The sequence below is a fragment of the Setaria italica genome, chromosome I, assembly GCF_000263155.2.
Source record: "Setaria italica strain Yugu1 chromosome I, Setaria_italica_v2.0, whole genome shotgun sequence".
Lineage (NCBI taxonomy): Eukaryota > Viridiplantae > Streptophyta > Magnoliopsida > Poales > Poaceae > Setaria > Setaria italica.
The window spans coordinates 39,369,241-39,386,859 of NC_028450.1; the positions used below are offsets into that span (position 1 = coordinate 39,369,241).

Sequence of the window (17,619 nt, forward strand, 5' to 3'; positions counted from 1 at the left end):
GTGCCTGCCTTATAACCCAGTATAGGTCAGCCTGCATCTGGTTAATCTGTCTCTTATCCTGGTTCGGTTGTTTGCCTCATGCCCTGCTAGTAATGCAACATTGCAACAAACACCAAGTGGTGGACGTAGTATTATGATTTATGGACATGCGATTCGTTCAGATTTGATGCCTGACGCGTTGGGTTGTTGACTGCATGGATACCTCATGGCCCCAGGTGCTGCGGTGCAAATTGTCAAAGTTCGAGTTTGCCACCCGTCAGTTTAAGCTGCGGCTAATGCACATTCAGTTACAGTTGGGTTTTAGAGTAGACATAGCAGAAGTCTGCATTGAAACCCGAGGGTGTATTTACAACAGTAGCTACTCCTCTAACATGACTATCCTCAACAGCAGAGATGATGGCAGCTCGTTCAGTTTCCTAAGCATAAAGGAGATGGTTGATCCCATCCATCAGCCTCGTGTTCTGATTATGGTTATGGTGCCCTTTCCTCCCGTTCTGATCTTGGTCAGGCTAACGACCGCCTTGCCGGACAGGCCTAGGCCGTGAGCCATCACGGCGGGGCCGCACGCGAACGGGCCAACGGGGTGCCGGACCGGCCTGGTTGGTCTCTTCAGGATCCTCTTGTTGACGTCGTCCAGCGTCGTCATGCGGCCGTCGTCTAACCCCAGCGGCTTGACGACTGCGAAAGGGTACAGCACTCCGACGCCTCTCTTATCCTCCTCCCCTGAAAGATTTTCGAAAACCTTTTAATAATACCCTCAAAATAAATATTCACAGAAACTATGGGCTTGCTTGGTTGCACCTCAGCTTCTGGAATTGCATGCAAGCTGAAGTGAAAGCCAAACAGTAAAAGCTACTACAAATTAGTAAATGAAGCCTGCTAACATAAGCAGAATCACCAATACGTTCAAAATATTGCAATCTTGCTGCGTCTGCAACTGCTGCTCTGTAGCCTGCACCTGGCGCACCAGCGCCTGTCAGTGTCTCAGCAGCAGCGCACACATGCGCGGGCGAAGTAAATGATCGCCCACCGGTCAGCAGCTACCCAACCCAGAAGGCCAGAACCCACCTGCCAGCAGCGCGGGACAAGCGCAGCCGGGCGCCGTTGTGGCGGCCGCGCCCGCACCCGCACGGGAGCCCTCGCAGCAGCCCACACCGCCGGGCCGCGAGCGATCATCGCGACGCGCTGCCGCGTGGTCTGCCCCCGCATTACCCTTTTGCAGGGGAGCAGCGGCTCGCACGGCGGCGGGGAAGCGAGGACGACGAGGAGGGGGGACTACCACCGCGGCTGCCGCCCTTGCCGCCTCCTCTCCTCCCCCTCCGCGCTGCGCCGCTGGCGCTGGCAGCACCTGCGCGCTCGGGCCCCTCTGCTCCTCCCTGCCCGATGCACCTGCCCCGTCCTCCCCTGCACGTCCGAGCTTTTAAACTGGAGTGAGTGAGTGATCATGCCCAACTATTTATAACTAACGCATTTGCTTGCTACGCGGGCGCATTTAATCTGGGAGCGGAGGTGATCTGCAGCAGCGGCCCAGTGAATCCTGCGACTAATGGGCTATCTACCAGTCCATCAGTTTCAGTCTTTCAGAACTGGCGAGAACCAAGTACTAGTAACCACTATCTTGTCCGTAGCTGTTGTTGCCTACTAGCATCCCGCTGTCTGCTTCCTCTGCCATCGACTGTCAGCATCGGAGTGGCAAACGGTTGCTGGTTAACTACAGAGTGCACTCTGGTGACGATGACTTGATGAGCAGTGCTTATTTAAGTGACTGAATGGGTAATCCTCTGCTCCCTCCGTTCCAAATTATAAGTTATTCTAATTTTTTTGAGATTCAAACCATTTTATGTTTGATTAAAATTATAGAGAGATCACAAATGTTTATAGCACTAAATAGATATGTTATAAATATATATTTAATGAAAAAACTAATGGTACTTATTTGATATCATGAATATTAGTACTTATTTTATAAATTTAGTTAAATTTGAGATATTTTGACTCAACTTATTTGGACCGGAGGGAGTAGGGAGTAATAATGTAAGCAGGTAATGTGGCAACGTGTACGTGTTGAAAAGGACGTGTCGAATCACCTGAGACAAAACTGCAGCGTATCTCCGCCTCCGGGATCGTGGTATTCAAATCATGTGGGAGGAGATCACCGTCTCCGTCTCCGTCTCCTTTTCCCTCGGCGCTAGAATCCCAAAAGCTCTGCAAGCCGAGAACAACCGGACAACCGGCGACGCTACAAGTTAGAAAAGAGGCAGAACAAGACAAGGGCGCCACTGCCTTGCTCAGTTGCTCTCTGCGATGAGGCATGGCTGTGGCCAACTATTTTGTACGTATGTTTCATTGTTCGGCGCGACGGCGAAGCTACAGCTTTTTTCGGTTCGTTTGGTGAATCGATGTCGACAGTGACTAAAGAGTACTAGAAGATGGACTTGCATAGTTGCATCTCATTTGCATTGAGGCTCTACTCTTGGCAAAAAAAAAAAAAAAAAACTAAGTAAAGAACAACATCCTACACGCACTGCTGTGTTATGATGGTTGCCAAAGTTTCTTTCATTCAGAGCTCAACTAACCACCAACTCTTTCATAATCTATACGAATCATCATCATCTCTTATGAGGAGAGTAATTAACCTGTACTAATGTACTATCTACAACTATAGCACTAGTATCCTGGTACGAGTACGTACGAGCAACGTACCTCAAGAAGGCACTGCAGGTCCTCGCCGACGGTCGCCGGACGTCGAGGAGGAGGAGGCGTCGCCGCCGCCATTCTCTGCCGCTTGCTGCAGCGGCCGCTCCAGTCGGCGACGGCGTCTTGCAGGTACCCACTGGACGCCTCCGACGAGCCCGGCGACTCCACACCTGCTGCAGGCACCACAACGCCGGAAGCCCGGCCACTTCAGCTCACACTGCTCTAGCTAGCTGCCCCTACCATGCCCTAGCAGGCCTAGCTGATCAAAGAGTAGTAGCGATAGATTACGCGTCGCCGGGAAGAAGAAGCTGGGCTCCTGGGCGGCGCCGCCGCCTCCAGTTCCAGCTCCTCCGAGCCCGAGGGTGGTGTGCAGCTCGTCCCAATCCCAGTCCCAATCCAGCGGAGGGAGCACGCAACAGTCGTAGGAGTAGCTGTCTAGGGCCATGGCGTGTTGCTGGCAGTGTAGCTCTGGGCTGAGCCGGGGCCGAGTGAGATGGCTTGTCATGGATGGGTTGGGTGCGGCGTGCTGGGAGTGCGTGTCCTCTAGCCCTCTTAAATAGGAGGCCCTTTTGGCGGAGGCACCAAAAGCTGTGTCGAATTTGGGTGGATGGAAATGGACCAAGGCCTTTGCTCTGGTATTTTCCTTTTTTCACAGCGCAATGCAACTACCAGTCAATGGGAAAAGAAGTAGTAAAACAAACCAAAAAAAAAAAGGAATGGCAGCAAAAGAGCAAAGGGAAAAGTTGCGGTTGCCGGGGCTTGTCACTGCCTGGGCCTTTCTCGTGATTCGTTATGTTTTGAGTTTGATTGCTCTCTACTAGCTCCTTTCCTTTCCATCATCCTCGGAGAATGTTGCAATAGCATGCATCAAGTGCAGAGACTTTGAATATTAGATTCACTACGTATATATTAAACCAATAAAAAGACAGAGATTATACTGTAAACATTAGTCTTGAGACTCCTGAGTAGATGACATACACAAACAATGTGTTTCACATGCATGGGGGTAAAATTGTACTGTACTTGTCTAGCCTAATAAGAGAGCTCCTAGCTTAATCGGTTGTGTTATTACCTACCAGTTGTCATCAAGTATTTTCAGTGCAAAATCACTGCGAACCATGAAGACGTGGTAAATTTTTTTGGGGAACTGGTAAAAGGAAAGTTGTTACTTGCTTCAAAAAAAAAAAAGTTGCTACTTGCTACGTAGTAGCAGTACCACGATCTTGCTAGTGGAGTGGTAGCTGCCTGTTCTTGATGTTTTGTTCGTATCCTCGTGCCGCAGCAGACGGGGGCAGCAGCAGCACCAGCAGGCAGTAAGCTTTAGCATCCTTTGATGAAAATCTTCGGACGAGGCCCAAAATATTTCGTCCCCTGTTCCTCTCTCTCTCTCTTTCACTGCAACAAGGTGCAGGATAAGCTTGCCCGGCGGACCCCCTGCCGTATTACTGCCACCTTTGTAGAACAGCGGAGCTTATCAGTTATCATAGCTCCCATGTACTTGTTACACCAACTCTGATCGTAGTAGCTCAAGTGTGGCTGTGTGGGGCATGGCTTCACGAATCACCAACAGTAATGGCCAAAGGACGATGTGCACCAGCAGTGTAGCAGACTGGCAGAGTTGGGCGAGATTGCTCGGATCATAGAGACAGTGGTAGCAAATACCAGATCCTCACTGCTTTGTAAATCTAGGGATGACTCTACATGTTTGGCTGATTCCAAAATCTTTAATCTGTTGGTCCATGGATAGGCCTTGTTTAGTTGGCCAATTTGGGAGATGCAAAATCACTGTGCCAGCACTGTAGCACACTGTAGCGTTTCGTTTGTATTTGTGAATTATTGTCCAAATATTGACTAATTAGGCTCAAAAGATTCGTCTCGCAAAGTACAACAAAACCGTGCAATTAATTTTTAATTTCGTCTACATTTAGTACTCCATGCATGTACCGCAAGTTTGATGTGATGGGGAATCTTCTTTTTGCATAGTGTCAAAGTTGGGAGTTGGGGGTAACTAAACATGGCCTAGATACCAAACTGGTATTCTGAACCTGAACTCACTTAATGTACTCTGAACTTCTCTGTGGAAAGCTCCCAGTACCCAAACTATCATTGATTGCCTTCCATACCGATTTGATAAGAGGAACTATTCTAAACTTTGTAAATCCCGAAGATCTAAAGCCCTCATCATCGATCCAAACATCTCCCGATGTGTATCTTGCATCGAGAGATACATGCAGCAGATTGATCGAGAAAGCACACACGGTCCAAAAGCGAGATCAAACTGACCTGGAACAGAAATGAACTCCTTAAAAGGGGGTCAAGAAAGGCAGCCAACGAGTACTTAAAACTGACGTGTATCTGTAACCCGATACGACTCTTTTTTTGTGTAAACTCATGAGGTTAGAGACAAGCTTGTGTTGGGGCGTGACCTCTTATCTTTTTTTCAGTGGAGTGCTCGTACTGCTTCTCGTCTTTACTTGGCCGTTCTTTTCTGTGAGCGGTCAATGCAAAAGCAAGATGAAAATTGCCACTCCTTGGGAGCTGCTTCCACTATCATGCGTGATGACTGATGAAAGTGCAGTAGCTGTTGCTCTGCTGCTTGCGATTGCAGCGCCGTAGGTATGTACGTTTGTGAATACTGCAAGAATAACAGCTGCTCTATCTCTAGCCTTCTGCGACGCTGACCATTCCATCTCGAGCAAACCTTTTTTTTTTATCTTCTTCTTTTTTTTACCTGTGCTTCTGTTGGGGACTTATTTTACCGTGGTCTTTACCTACTCTTGGAATGGTTGGTTGACACGCCTAGCATTGCAGGGCCGTCCTATTGTGTAGTGTGGTAGCGTCCTATCCTATGCCAAGAAGGGATGGCGGTAGCGCGGCTAGGAAAGGCAGGCGTTCTCGCGCCCTGTGTTGATGCTGATGATTCATGTACTTATGTTCCAAGTGGATTTTTGTCCCCAAGTGTAAACTTGGTTAGTGACTCAATTGGTTTATCATTTAATATTGGCTCTAAAAGATTACCCTATGTAAATGCACTTTTTAGTGATGTGATGTTGGAGAACCATTAACAATTGATCTATTGGAGCCATGGTTCCTGAAATCCGAGGTGACGCCAATGGTCTCCGATCCTGAGGATAAGAACCATCAACAAGAGAGGAACGGAAATGGTGCAGAGGGCGCCAAATCATCACTGCCGAGCGATTTTACTGTCTTCCCGACAATGCAATCGATGTTAGAATAGGGTAGTAGCTAGCATGGAATTATTGGCAACTTTCAGCTCCCAAGCGCTTTTTGCCCCGGAGCAGTAGAACGCGCGACTTTCCGAGCGCGCACAGCAAGACTCGCGAGCGGCAAAGCATGTGCGGGACACTTGGATCAGGCAGTTGCATCTTGCATGCAGTGGCCGGAAGAACAGTTTGTAGTAGCTAGCGGCCTAAGCCTAATACGCCGTATTGCCACTGCTGCCCTGCATTGAGTAGTCAGGCGTCCGTTCTATCAGGCTGTAGTACTGTTTTGTTGGACAACGACGAGATAGATTTAGTATTGCCATTCGCTTTCTACTAATAGCCAGTAAGTTACTATACATGTCTCCCCATGATCTGAAGAGATGAACGAATTGGCATTGGCATAAGCACCTGCAGCAAACGTCAGTAATGGGTATGACGAGCTGATGACGTACTGAGGCAAGAACTTCTGTTTGCAATACAAATCGGAAAGACCCTGAAATTTCAGCGTATAACTCCTCTGATGATCGAGGATCACAATTCACAAGTTAGAGCTGCAACTGTGTGGCAGGAACCTGCGTATATTTCAGAATTCAGATCAGCAAGTAACAAGCCTGCGTGCAAACAAAATTTCAAACTCGCCAGCTGCTAGTTGTTGCCGAGGTACCGCACCACTCCAAGCCAACTGTTTCGGGAGCTAAAACTACAGCGAGATCTAACTGAAAAGCGAGACCCACAGCATTTGCATTGCATCCATCCATCCACAACTGTTGCTCACCATTGCCACCCCTGACGATGATTGGCCTCCTTCACAGCGCGGACACAAATACAAGCGTACCAGCTCTGGTTTCCTTTCCGGTGCCCTTCTTTATTGTGCCTCTCGCAGCAGGTCGCCGCGCACCCAGCATTCTGCGCCATCCCAGCCATCACGCTCGAGCTCGCGCAGGTGGCGTGTGCCACGACCACGAAACGGTACATGGACCGGCACCGGGGTCGCTGGCCGTCGACAGCGTAGGGTGTGGCTGCGTTATGCCGCGTGCAGAGGTAAAGTTTTCACTGCCGTGGTGAAAACTGAACGTCTGAAGCAGTCTGAAACTCTGAACCACACGGCCTGCGAACGTTTCTGCAGGCGACAGTTGAGGTGGCTGCCTATCTTTCAGTTTCAGCAGTTGAGCACTGTTATGATGCAACGCTTCAAACTTGTACTGGTTGTGAGTTGTTGATGGCGTCGTCCGATCCGAAATGATTCGGCGAAGGATCTAAGCTGATGAGCTTTGGGCCCGGCGGCACGGCGCTTTTGCTCCGCCCGTTTCAAATCAACAGGTCAAAGAGTGTGGGGAATGGATGGTTGTAAAGATTCGTAAAGATGAGCAAAGCGCCAAAGCGACAGGCTGTCTGGAAGTCTCGGCCTCGCCAGCAGCCCCGGTTTGTGATTGACTGATGGGTCGCCTCGTCTCGTCCCCAGCTAAACTGACGTGTAATCCGGGACGGGCGCTGCAGCCCACTGCCATTGGCTAGAAGCCTGCAACGAATCGTCGCAAAGAGAGAGAGCGCCAGAGCGGGCACAGACGACCACGGCCTGGGCTCACATCTCAGCCGAGCGGCAAGCCCGTCGTCCCCGATTTTTGAGGTTGGGATCCTTGTCCACAAGTGGTAAGGTCTTGCTGATTCAAACTTACTACTTACGAGGCCCCTGGCATGCATACACCTAGCTGCTAGGAATCGTTTGGTTCGTTCTCCTTTGTTGGCAGGAACTTTCCGAAGCTTTTTCGGCTCCTCGCCTCGCAGTTTTACACAGCGAGCGTTGGAGGATCATCGTCGTACCACAAAGACTTGATAAAAGACCACGAGTATTGCTGATCATCGAAGCTGCAACAAAAGTCAAGTGAGGCGACCCGGCGCTCCCGGGCCATGGGCTGCGGTCCGCGCGTCGTCGTCGTGGGCCTGGCGCCGAGAGCCCGAGAGAGCCGCGCGCCAGCAGGAGAAGCACAGGCACGGACGTGGAGCGCGCCGAGTGAGTTGGGTGTGAATTCGGACCAAACTTTTTCTTGTAATCAAACCATTGGCCGATATTACCAATGCATGACATCCAATTTTACACACAACCGTGAAGTGCCCGGCAACGACCCATCCAATTTTAGCTAGACATAGCTTTCAACAGGTATTCTTAATGCACAAAACACGTTTGCAAAAAGAAAATGCAGTACAAACACACACACACACACACACACACACACCCACCCATACAAACTGTACAGAACAAGATCATACTTGCTTCAAATGCATGCAGTCGAGATGGACGCATCAACCACGAGCCAATCTTTTACGAAGAAGCACAGCAAAAGCAGCAGAATTTCAGGATCGCCTTCTTAACCCCACCGCGTTTCGGCGCCGGGTTGCTCGGCCTCCCCCTCGCGGACTCGTCTCCCACGCGTCCCGATCCTTGAGCTCCTCCCTCCATCGCGAACGGGCAGCCAACGCAAGCAGCTCGAGCAGTCGAGCTCACGCAAGCGACTCGAGCTGCTGGCTTTCTCTACACCACAGCTTAGCTTAGCTCGCACGGATGCCATATTTATACACGATTTCCGTATGCCTTTTTACCACAAATGTGGAGACATTTCACGCCTGTTTCGGAGTACGAGCAGGAGAAATGCCCGTAGCACTGCGACGTGCCGATGACGCGGGAGATGTTAGATCCGTACGGTGCCTTTCTCGGAAAGGAGGTGACCGCCCGACCGTACCGACCAAGGAGCTAGCTTTTTCCTACCACTGACAAAAATGCACGGTAAGTTCTCGCGTTATAGCGTGTGCCTTCGCCACACGTCACGGCCAACGAGCATCCAGGTGAAACGAGCTCTGAACGTGCATGGAACATGGGAACGGTTCAGAAGAATTTTCATATGTGAGTTCTGAATCCGTGCACGATCTTAATAGAGTACTCAATCAGTCAATCTGTACTACATTACGATCGTTGACAACGCTGCTAGTGCTAAGCTTGCATTACAATCCTGCTGCTGCTTCTACGACGCAATTGTACGGGCGGTGACATCCGCTTTCCCGTCGGGCTGGGGCCCATCAAATCTTGACTTCTTCTTTCTTTGTTTTTGTTTTTTTTGAAAAGCAACTGCCAAGAACTTTGTGAACTTTGCCGCGCATGTATTATTAATAGAGAAGAAGATCCAATTAAATCTTGACACTTGACCATACCCGTTTATAGTTTCACTCAACCCCTATAGCTGAAAAGATACCAATTAACAATGTACAGACACTCTAAAGGTCTTAATGTTCCCCCTCAACATGCCATTTTCAATAAGAACAAATACAATCGAAAGAATAATCATCATGGCCTCATGGGAAAGGATACAAGGGCTTTTGACATACGGATCAAACAAGATGTTAGCAACCAATATCTTCTGCACAAGGATCTTATCTTTGAGTGCTGCATCTTGCGTGGTGGATCGAACATTATCCAACATTTGGTTCGGCAGAAACTGGCTTTGAGAGTCAAATTGCAGTTACAAAATTGTGATGCTTCCGCGAGGAGAGATGTGCTTCAGCCCCTTGGACCTTGGTGATAGCAAGATCATATTCTACCAAGCGGTGACTCGTGGCTGTGCTCATCTACCAACCACAGCCCATGATCACGGAACCGTTTTATCTTCTTCTCAAACCCTGTGATGTAGTTATTATGTATAATCACATGCTTGCCCTTCGTCTCCTTGACCCATGTTTTATTCTTGAAATATAGGCCTCCAGTTGGAAATGCAGACTGAGGCAAGAGGTACACATCAACCTGCACGCATATATTCTGTTATTAATAGTTGACGGCAAGGATTCATATAAATATGACCAAGGAAGCAGAACAGAACCCTTAGCTATGTGGCATATTGTTATTCATTTCAGTATCTGGACCACATCCATAAAAATACTTCCAGAAACAGAAAGTAAACTAAAAACAAATATAGAATGCAGCAAGGTTGTTGCCAGAAGACATACAGGATTTTATTGTTCAGACCTTTTATCAGAAAGGCGCTGCACTTCACTCCACTCCACTCAGAAAAATAGGGAGTAGTAACTAAGAAAACACAGCTTTGTATAACCTATGTGTGCCTATTAAAGAGACACTATACAAATACAGTTCCTTAGAAGTTACTCCCTATGTTTCCTGACTTAAACTGACAGTCCTAAATAAAGCTTTTGGTGACCTTTATCTTTTCTAATTACTAATTATATGCTTGTACAAAATATAAAATATTAAATTAAAACATTCTATCAAGGTTTTTAGAAGGTTGACTACACACATTCTGAAAATGACATCCATATGGAAACAGAGGAAGTAGAAGCCTAAAACTAATATCATGATTTGGTTACTCTAAGGTTGATATCATCCGATTGAGGCCTCACCAAAGTTGATAAATTATATTTGACTCTAGGAAATATCATCCAATTGTAAAGAAAAGTCACTATTTTTAGGGGAGATCTGCAGATGATATTGAGAATCACGTCTAGAAGGCTGATGTGCTTATTGTAAAATCTAGATGGTTTCAGATTTATTATTTATAAGCAGACATGTAATGTTACAAATTCACAAGTCCATGTTGCCTAATTCACAAATTCATAAGTGATGGTGCAGCCCCCATGGTGCTACCACTCGCCCATCACATGCACATCTTACTTTCATTACTCAATATGCGCTCTTCATTTAGCATTATTAATGTACAAATTAACCACACACCATTAATTAGTCCAAGAAGTCGAGCAGATAAATGGTAAGATCTATTACCCTACTATGCATATGATCAGTTCAAACAAATGCTCCAAAACCATAAAAAAAAACAACTGCAAATCATCTGTTTAGATTTAAGAATAAATGCAGAACATATGCTAGTACAGCCTTTCCTTTGTCTCCTTGCATTGTAAGTGAAGAAATTTAGGATAAACAAACCTGCCCAGCAGTCTTGTTCAAAGCCCAGTTGAAAGCTGGCTGATCATTTGATTTCCTCTGCTTTGACCAGGGCTGCTCCTTGAGCTCCTCGATCCACTTCCTTAACAGCAGTTTGGCACCTTCTGTTGGCCGGAGGAAGATCATGCAGCTGCAAATATATGTCCGTCCTTTCTTTCCCGGTGGTGGCAGCTCATGTGAATGATCGAGTGGCTTCACCTGCAAACCACAATTCCAAGTTCCAACCCAATAAGTTATCTTCAACCAAACCCCAATTGCAAACGCGGCAACTGCTCACGTACAGGAGTCATATCATCCATGAAGTACACATCGTGATCCCCGACGAGGTAGGGAAACGGGTCGGCGAGCCACACCATGTCGACATCGTTGTACATGACACTGTACCCCAGCTCAAGAATCTGCAGCAGGTGCCGTGGCCGGCGCGAGGTGAAGTTGAAGAACCCCTGCAGTCACAGACGGACAAGATAGCCGCAGTTACGCATGAGGACATTTCATCGAACAGCTCGGATGGAAGGATTTCTCCTCACCTGGGATCCAAACTTGTGGGCTGCCTGAGCGTCGGGTGCGGGGGGCACGAGGACGGCGTGGCCGGGCCAGGCGGCGTTGATGCGGTCGAGGGTCTCGTAGTCCTCGGCGATGACGAGCACCTGGTCCGCGCGGCCGGCGCGGCGGACGCTGATGAGCCAGTTGGAGAGGAAGGGGTGATAGGGTCCAGAGACCGCGGCGAGGAGGACAGTGCCGTTGCCCGCGGCGGCGGCGAAGGCCGCGGCCTCCTGGAGCGTGTAGGCGCGCCACGGGGAGGCGGGGACTGAGGAGGGGCGAGTGGGGCCCCAGGGTACGAGGAGGGCGGCGAAGAGGAGAAGCGCGAGGAGGGAGAAGAGGTAGGGGAGCGTGAGGAGCGGGAGCGGGCGGGACGGGGCGTTGGCGGAGGTGGCTGAGGGGGAGGAGACGGGGAGGGAGTCGCCGGCGGCCGGCGGCTTCTGGTGCGGCCGCTGGTGGAGCGACATTGCGGCTTGCCGGAGATCAGGGTTTCCGGAGGTGGGAGTGGGAGGAGGGGAGTGTGGAGTAGTCGTACTGTAGAGTCACGCGGCGTTGGCCGGTGGTGGTGAACCGGTGATCCGGATCCCGGCCGGGGGCGGCGATGGCGTGGTTGATTCCAGTGGCGGACCCACCAATAGTACGAGGTAGGGCGGCCGCGATGCCGACGGTGAGACCCTCCGCCCGGCTTTCCCCGGCGGCGAGCATCATCCGCCTGTGTATGCTGCGGGAAGATGATGACCCACCGAAGGGGTATATGGGCCATTGGGCCTTAAACGTTACAGACGAGGCAAGAGTCACTTCTTTCAAAAGATTTCGACTTTTGACCATGAACCACGCAATGATTCTCTTAAAAATGAAGCAAATATTCGATTTCCTTTCAATTTAAAAGGGTGATTACATTACATCATGACACATAGACGTAGTCCACAGGACGAACCAAACATATAAATTATTATGATAATCTAAACAGCACACCTGCAATATCACAAATCAAATGAGGAGCGCACAAGAACAAACTGCTTGGCGACAGACCCAGGACAACAACAGCATCTGGTTTGTCACGTATTCTGACATTGAAAACAGCACAACACACTATCACATGACATATACACGAACCCAAGAATAATAATTTCCATGAGGTAGAGCTGAAGACACCCTTTTGATTCAGAGGAGTTTTGATCCATCTCAATCTTTGGTCTTGGATGATGAAAAGCAGCCGAATATCAGATCCCACATGCCCTTCTTCACCTTGTTGTGGTCCGGCATCTATCTTTTATGAGAACTTGACAGCTAAAAACAATGGAAGATGCCTGAAAACTGCTTACTTAAACTGAGCACGGCAGGATGCTGGGTGGCTTTGGTGCAGACAAGCAGCGTCGTGAGGTCCCTTCTTATAGAGGTCCTATAACGGAAGTACATGAATATTGATGTTAAAAAAGGACGAACAAGCTAGCTCCATATGTACAGTGTTATTGTACTGTGTTCCGCGCACTACCGCGCCCCACGACCAAGGAAACTTGGGCCGTGTTTAGTTGGGGAATTTGGGAGGTGCCAAATTACTGTTACAGCACTGTAGCACACTGTAGCGTTTCGTTTGTATTTGTGAATTATTGTCCAAATATTGACTAATTAGGCTCAAAAGATTCGTCTCGCAAAGTACAACAAAACTGTGCAATTAGTTTTTAATTTCATCTACATTTAGTACTCCATGCATGTACCGCAAGTTTGATGTGATGGGGAATCTTCTTTTTGCATAGTGTCAAAGTTGGGAGTTGGGAGTAACTAAACATGGCCTTGGCATGCACGAACGAGGAAAAGTACATGAAAACCACAGAAAGGTTCAATCTGCAGGTCACATCTTGTCACACTTGAACACTACACTGTCATGGAATGTTCACTGAAAGGAGCGCGTAGAATCAATTCAACTAGTTGCCCCTTGTGAAGTTAAAAAGTGAGTTGCTTGCTATCCAAGGCTGCTTACTCTGAACCAGTCGTCTTACAACTGCACAATTCGTCTGAAAACTCCTGCAAATTCTTCAACCCTGCAACGCTAAACGCACGACATGATCAGAGACAGTGTTGAGAGTGCTAGCGTGTCTGAGTGGCTCCTGTGGGCTTCAAGTCATCCCAGGTTTGATGCCTTCAATGGTCGGCATGCATGCGACACGACTAATGGATCCGCTGTTACGCGTAAAAGGGAACTCGGCGGTTCGACGGAAAAAAATATGCTCCCCTTGAGCGTCCTTGACTGTAGAAGCATAAAGCGTGCGGACCGTTTACCTGGCCAGCTTGGAACGGTTCAACAATTGAACCACTGCTGATGAATGATGATTCTTCCAAACTCCAAAGAGATGCTAAACGAACCTTTTTGCGTATTGCGTACGTTGCGACGTCGTCTAACGGGAGAACACAGCATCCCTACGCGTTGCGTAAATGCATGCCTTCACCATGCAGGAATATTTGGAGCATCGCGTTTTAGCTTCATCAAGAGAGAGGAACAGAAAACAGAGTGCTTGTCTATGTGACACCCTGTGGTTGCTCTCCATGTGCATGGAAAATGGCATGATACACATACACGTCTCTCTTGAACACTCGTCAAAGCTTCAGAGGACCTCCTTCCGGTTCACTTGCAACTTTTCAGAGAATTTGCTCGGGGAAGAAACATCATATACGTCTTCAGAGAGTTCAGAAAAACTAAGGGGAGTAATGCTATCGATCAGGGTGTTTACACATCTAGAACAAATTTGCCGAACCTGCAGCTGCAGCCCTCCAGAGTCTACTCCAGATTGCATCTGGTACAGTTTCGAGCAAATCAACACACCACGGAGGCACGGAGTGGTCGTGTTGCGTAGTTAAAATTTCAACTCCTACTGCCGGAGACCCATGGGGTTTGTAACCTCGTTCTTTAGGACCCACTTATGGTGGACCGTAAACATGAAAGATTTTATTCCAGGATCTGTTTTACACGATACTTAGACCTGTTTGGTACAGCTCCACCTAATTCTGATTCTCTATTGGAGCCGATTATCTGATAGAAGTGATTATGTTGCTGAAAGTGATTCTCTAGCATAAACTCTTAAAATCAGGATGGAGAATCACTTCACAGAATCAGAAGAAGCTACTTATTTCAGCTCCCAACCTCTTAGTTCATTTCAGAGAATTACTTCATAAAATCAGCAGAGAATCAGCTCTGAAACTCTGCCAAACGATCACAACAAACAAGACCAGACACGAATCGAATCAAACAACCAAGTACACGGACTCACTACATACATCGTGTTCCATCAGACAGATCCTGAGCAACCTATACAAAAGAATTTGGCTAGCTGATCACATCCCTTCACCTCTCGTGAGTTTAACTCCGAATCAATCACTTCGTCTTGGGCGATGAGCAGCCGCAGAGGAGCTCCCAAATGCTCTTCTTCACGCCGTTACGCTTTGCCATCCTTCACTCGAGAGATCGCCGAGCTCAACAAGTTCAAAGCTCTCCGAGAAGATGCTCCTGGAAAGAATACGAGGCATCTTTATTTTCTTTACATGACAACATTAGCTCAGAAAACTTTTCTCACAGCGAAAGAATAAAAAACATAACTAACTATTTCTTATATCCAAGTACTAGAAGCAAAACAAGTGAAACCAGCTGCGACGAGAATAGAAGCATGCCATATGCATACTGCATCTCTTGACAAAGACGATACCTGAAATAGAAGCTCCCCTGAAACTGACCAAGCAGTGAGCAAGCAGCAAGGTGTGCCTTTGCTTGGAAGCCTGCTGCTCCTTTTATAGTGCGTACCGCATGTAGTAAGTTCGCTGAAGAGTATCCCCTTCTTCCTTCACTTAGTAATTGTACGAGATTTTGCTTGGAAAAGTTCGAGAGAATCAGCATGAATATTCAGTGAAGAATGAGTCCAGCTTCCAGGACCCGAACAGGAAATGTGCGGTCCTGTCTCATAGAAAGTTCAGTGACAATAGCTCGCCATTAGGTTAACTGAACTGTTGTGCATTCTACGCCCTGAATCTGAATGCATACAGCGAGTCTTGGACGCCCAAAAACGTTTAGCGCGGCAGGTTTTAATGAAATGGTAAGACGTAAACTGATGGAGACTGGTTCATATATCATTTAAAATTAAAAAAATAATACAGTGGGCTTCAGTTAATAGTACTTCATTTTATCTTTCAAAAAATAGTACTTCCTCCGTATCGAAATATTTGTCACTGTTGATTTTTTATCGCAATGTTTGACCCTTCGTCTTATTCAAAATTCACTGCGAATGTAAGAAAAGATAAGTTATGCTCTGAATATCTTGATGGTAAAGTAAATCACAAACAAAATAATTGATACTTATGTAATTTTTTGAATAAGACGAATAGTCGTGACCAAAAGTCAAAAACGACAAATATTTCGATACGGAGATAGTACTTCATTTCGAGATATTGCTGCGTGCATACGCGTTCAACAAAAAGAAGGAGAACCTCGTGTACGGGCGTTGGTTATGTTGCTACCAAAAGTGCAGTCCAACTGATTGAAAAAATCAGCTCAGGAGTACTAGATGTCTAGATGCCTGCGTTCAGAGGGTCAACGGGCTTGGTGAGGGTGGCAGCGGAGCTCGCGGCTCGTCAGGTGGTCATTCCCTGTTTCCGGCGGGGTGTCGTAGTAGGATTGCTGATGCTCGGTGAGTTCGCGTTGTAGTGGAGAACCCCGCGGTGAGGTCAGTTTTGAGATGTGGGGCGACGGATTTTGGCGCGCGCGCGCACTGCTGGCGGGTGAACGGCAGCGACGTACGGCGGCGGCCGGCGGGTCTCACCGAACAGGGTGGACGGTATTTCATTTACCGTCCACCCCGGAACCCGGTCGGTGTTGACCAGTACCCCATGGATCGCCCCATCGCGGTGTTTCGGCCGTTTCCTGACCCCGGCGAGCTGGCCTCGTTAACGACGCCGGCGTCCTGCTGGAAGATGGAGAAGCCCACGCTGTGGCGAGCGACATACATGGCCCTCGCGCTGGCCGGCGAGCGGCTGTATGCCTGCATCTCTGCGCAGCCAAGGCGGTCAGCGCCGTGATGCGGTACTGGCGCTCGTGGGCTCGTTTCTACCGTTCAGCGCATGCATGCTTCCGACTACTGGATGGAACCCCGCAAGCTTGTCTCGTTCACGAGACGCCGGCGTCGTTGGAGGTGGACGAGACACGGGTAGCGAACGCGGATGGGCGTGTCTGCGCCTGCGCTACCAGGGCCGTCGGCGCCGTGAGGCTGTGCCAGCCTGCCGGGCCTCCACTGGCGCTACTGATGAGGACAAACACCTCTTTGGGCTTCGGCCGCCGCGGCCACCGTGTCTTGGTGGATGGAAGCCGCCGTGGGAGGACGCCGCGCATATGACGGTGAGAGGAACTGCCCGGCCGAGGCATGGCAAGAAATTACGAATTCGCCTAGATTTACCGACGACTCGAGTCGGAATGCGTCGTTTAAGTTGTGCAGTGTGATCGGGACCTCACGAGTAGCTAGAGACCACAGTACAACACTCGTGCAACTGGTTTTGCAATCTTTTAAAATTTTGTCCTTAACAGAAGATATATTGGACCAAACAATCAGCACGCTGCTAGCTAGATTTTACCAACAAAATGGAGCACACACGATCACTGACAAAAGTCCTACACTACGTTGAACAACACATCACACACCAACTATCAGACGGACTGAAGGACATATACGAATCTAGCTAATACTACTGTAACTTCCTTGCGGAAGAGAAGACTGAAGAAGCATCATCAGAGACTGTCGGGGGTCGATCCTTCCATGTCAATCGTCTGTCTTGGATGAAGAAAAGCAGCTGCAGAGCATAGCCAGCATGCTCTTCTTCACACCGTTGTGGTCGGCCTGCATCCTTCCTTCTTCCTTCGGGGCGAACGACTGAAAAAATGGAAGGCGAAACACCTGAAAACTCTAGAGCACTTCTGCTTCAACTGAGCAAGAGAAAGCTGGGTGTTGTGGCGCTTGTTGCAATCCAGCAGCGCTGCTGATGCCCTATTTATACTAGTGGCTGCCAAAGAAGGCTACTAGCCGGGTCTGCAGACTGCAGATGCAGGGCCGTCTTGGGAATGTGGGAGTGGGAGACTTTTTCAAGGAAATAGTTCCAGCCTCCGCAATCAGAAACTGAAAGCTTGCGGCTGTTGATTACAAACTGCAGTACTTAGACTGTCCA

At 48.6% G+C, this 17,619-nt stretch overlaps 2 protein-coding genes and 1 long non-coding RNA gene across 3 annotated transcripts; all 3 read right to left on the bottom strand.

The window, feature by feature from the left end:
• Nucleotides 1–183: 183 nt before the first annotated feature.
• Nucleotides 184–3,208, bottom strand: LOC101761143. Its single transcript, XM_012849215.2, has 5 exons — nucleotides 2,986–3,208; nucleotides 2,704–2,870; nucleotides 2,088–2,205; nucleotides 1,069–1,404; nucleotides 184–723 (listed from the first exon to the last, which is right to left on the bottom strand). The coding sequence occupies exons 1-5, from the start codon at nucleotides 3,200–3,202 to the stop codon at nucleotides 449–451; spliced, it is 1,113 nt and encodes a 370-aa protein (XP_012704669.1). The 5' UTR covers nucleotides 3,203–3,208; the 3' UTR covers nucleotides 184–448.
• A 5,845-nt stretch (nucleotides 3,209–9,053) lies between these two features.
• On the bottom strand, nucleotides 9,054–12,153 carry LOC101761931 (UDP-D-xylose:L-fucose alpha-1,3-D-xylosyltransferase MGP4). The gene is made up of 4 exons (XM_004954019.4): nucleotides 11,409–12,153; nucleotides 11,163–11,324; nucleotides 10,864–11,079; nucleotides 9,054–9,711 (listed from the first exon to the last, which is right to left on the bottom strand). The coding sequence occupies exons 1-4, from the start codon at nucleotides 11,886–11,888 to the stop codon at nucleotides 9,502–9,504; spliced, it is 1,068 nt and encodes a 355-aa protein (XP_004954076.1). The 5' UTR covers nucleotides 11,889–12,153; the 3' UTR covers nucleotides 9,054–9,501.
• A 2,410-nt stretch (nucleotides 12,154–14,563) lies between these two features.
• LOC111256435 lies at nucleotides 14,564–15,163 on the bottom strand. Its single transcript, XR_002676513.1, has 2 exons — nucleotides 15,120–15,163; nucleotides 14,564–14,923 (listed from the first exon to the last, which is right to left on the bottom strand). It is a non-coding gene; the product is annotated as an uncharacterized LOC111256435 (long non-coding RNA).
• Nucleotides 15,164–17,619: the final 2,456 nt, after the last annotated feature.

Coding starts and splice junctions, on each gene's coding strand:
- LOC101761931 (XM_004954019.4), bottom strand. CDS start 11,888: ATGTCGCTCCACCAGCGGCCGCACCAGAAGCCGCCGGCCGCCGGCGAC. Junction 11,325..11,408: donor CCCACAAGTTTGGATCCCAG/GTGAGGAGAAAT, acceptor CTGTGACTGCAG/GGGTTCTTCAACTTCACCTC. Junction 11,080..11,162: donor TCATGGATGATATGACTCCT/GTACGTGAGCAG, acceptor TGTGGTTTGCAG/GTGAAGCCACTCGATCATTC.
- LOC101761143 (XM_012849215.2), bottom strand. CDS start 3,202: ATGACAAGCCATCTCACTCGGCCCCGGCTCAGCCCAGAGCTACACTGC. Junction 2,871..2,985: donor CTTCTTCTTCCCGGCGACGC/GTAATCTATCGC, acceptor TGGTGCCTGCAG/CAGGTGTGGAGTCGCCGGGC. Junction 724..1,068: donor TTGTCCCGCGCTGCTGGCAG/GTGGGTTCTGGC, acceptor AAAATCTTTCAG/GGGAGGAGGATAAGAGAGGC.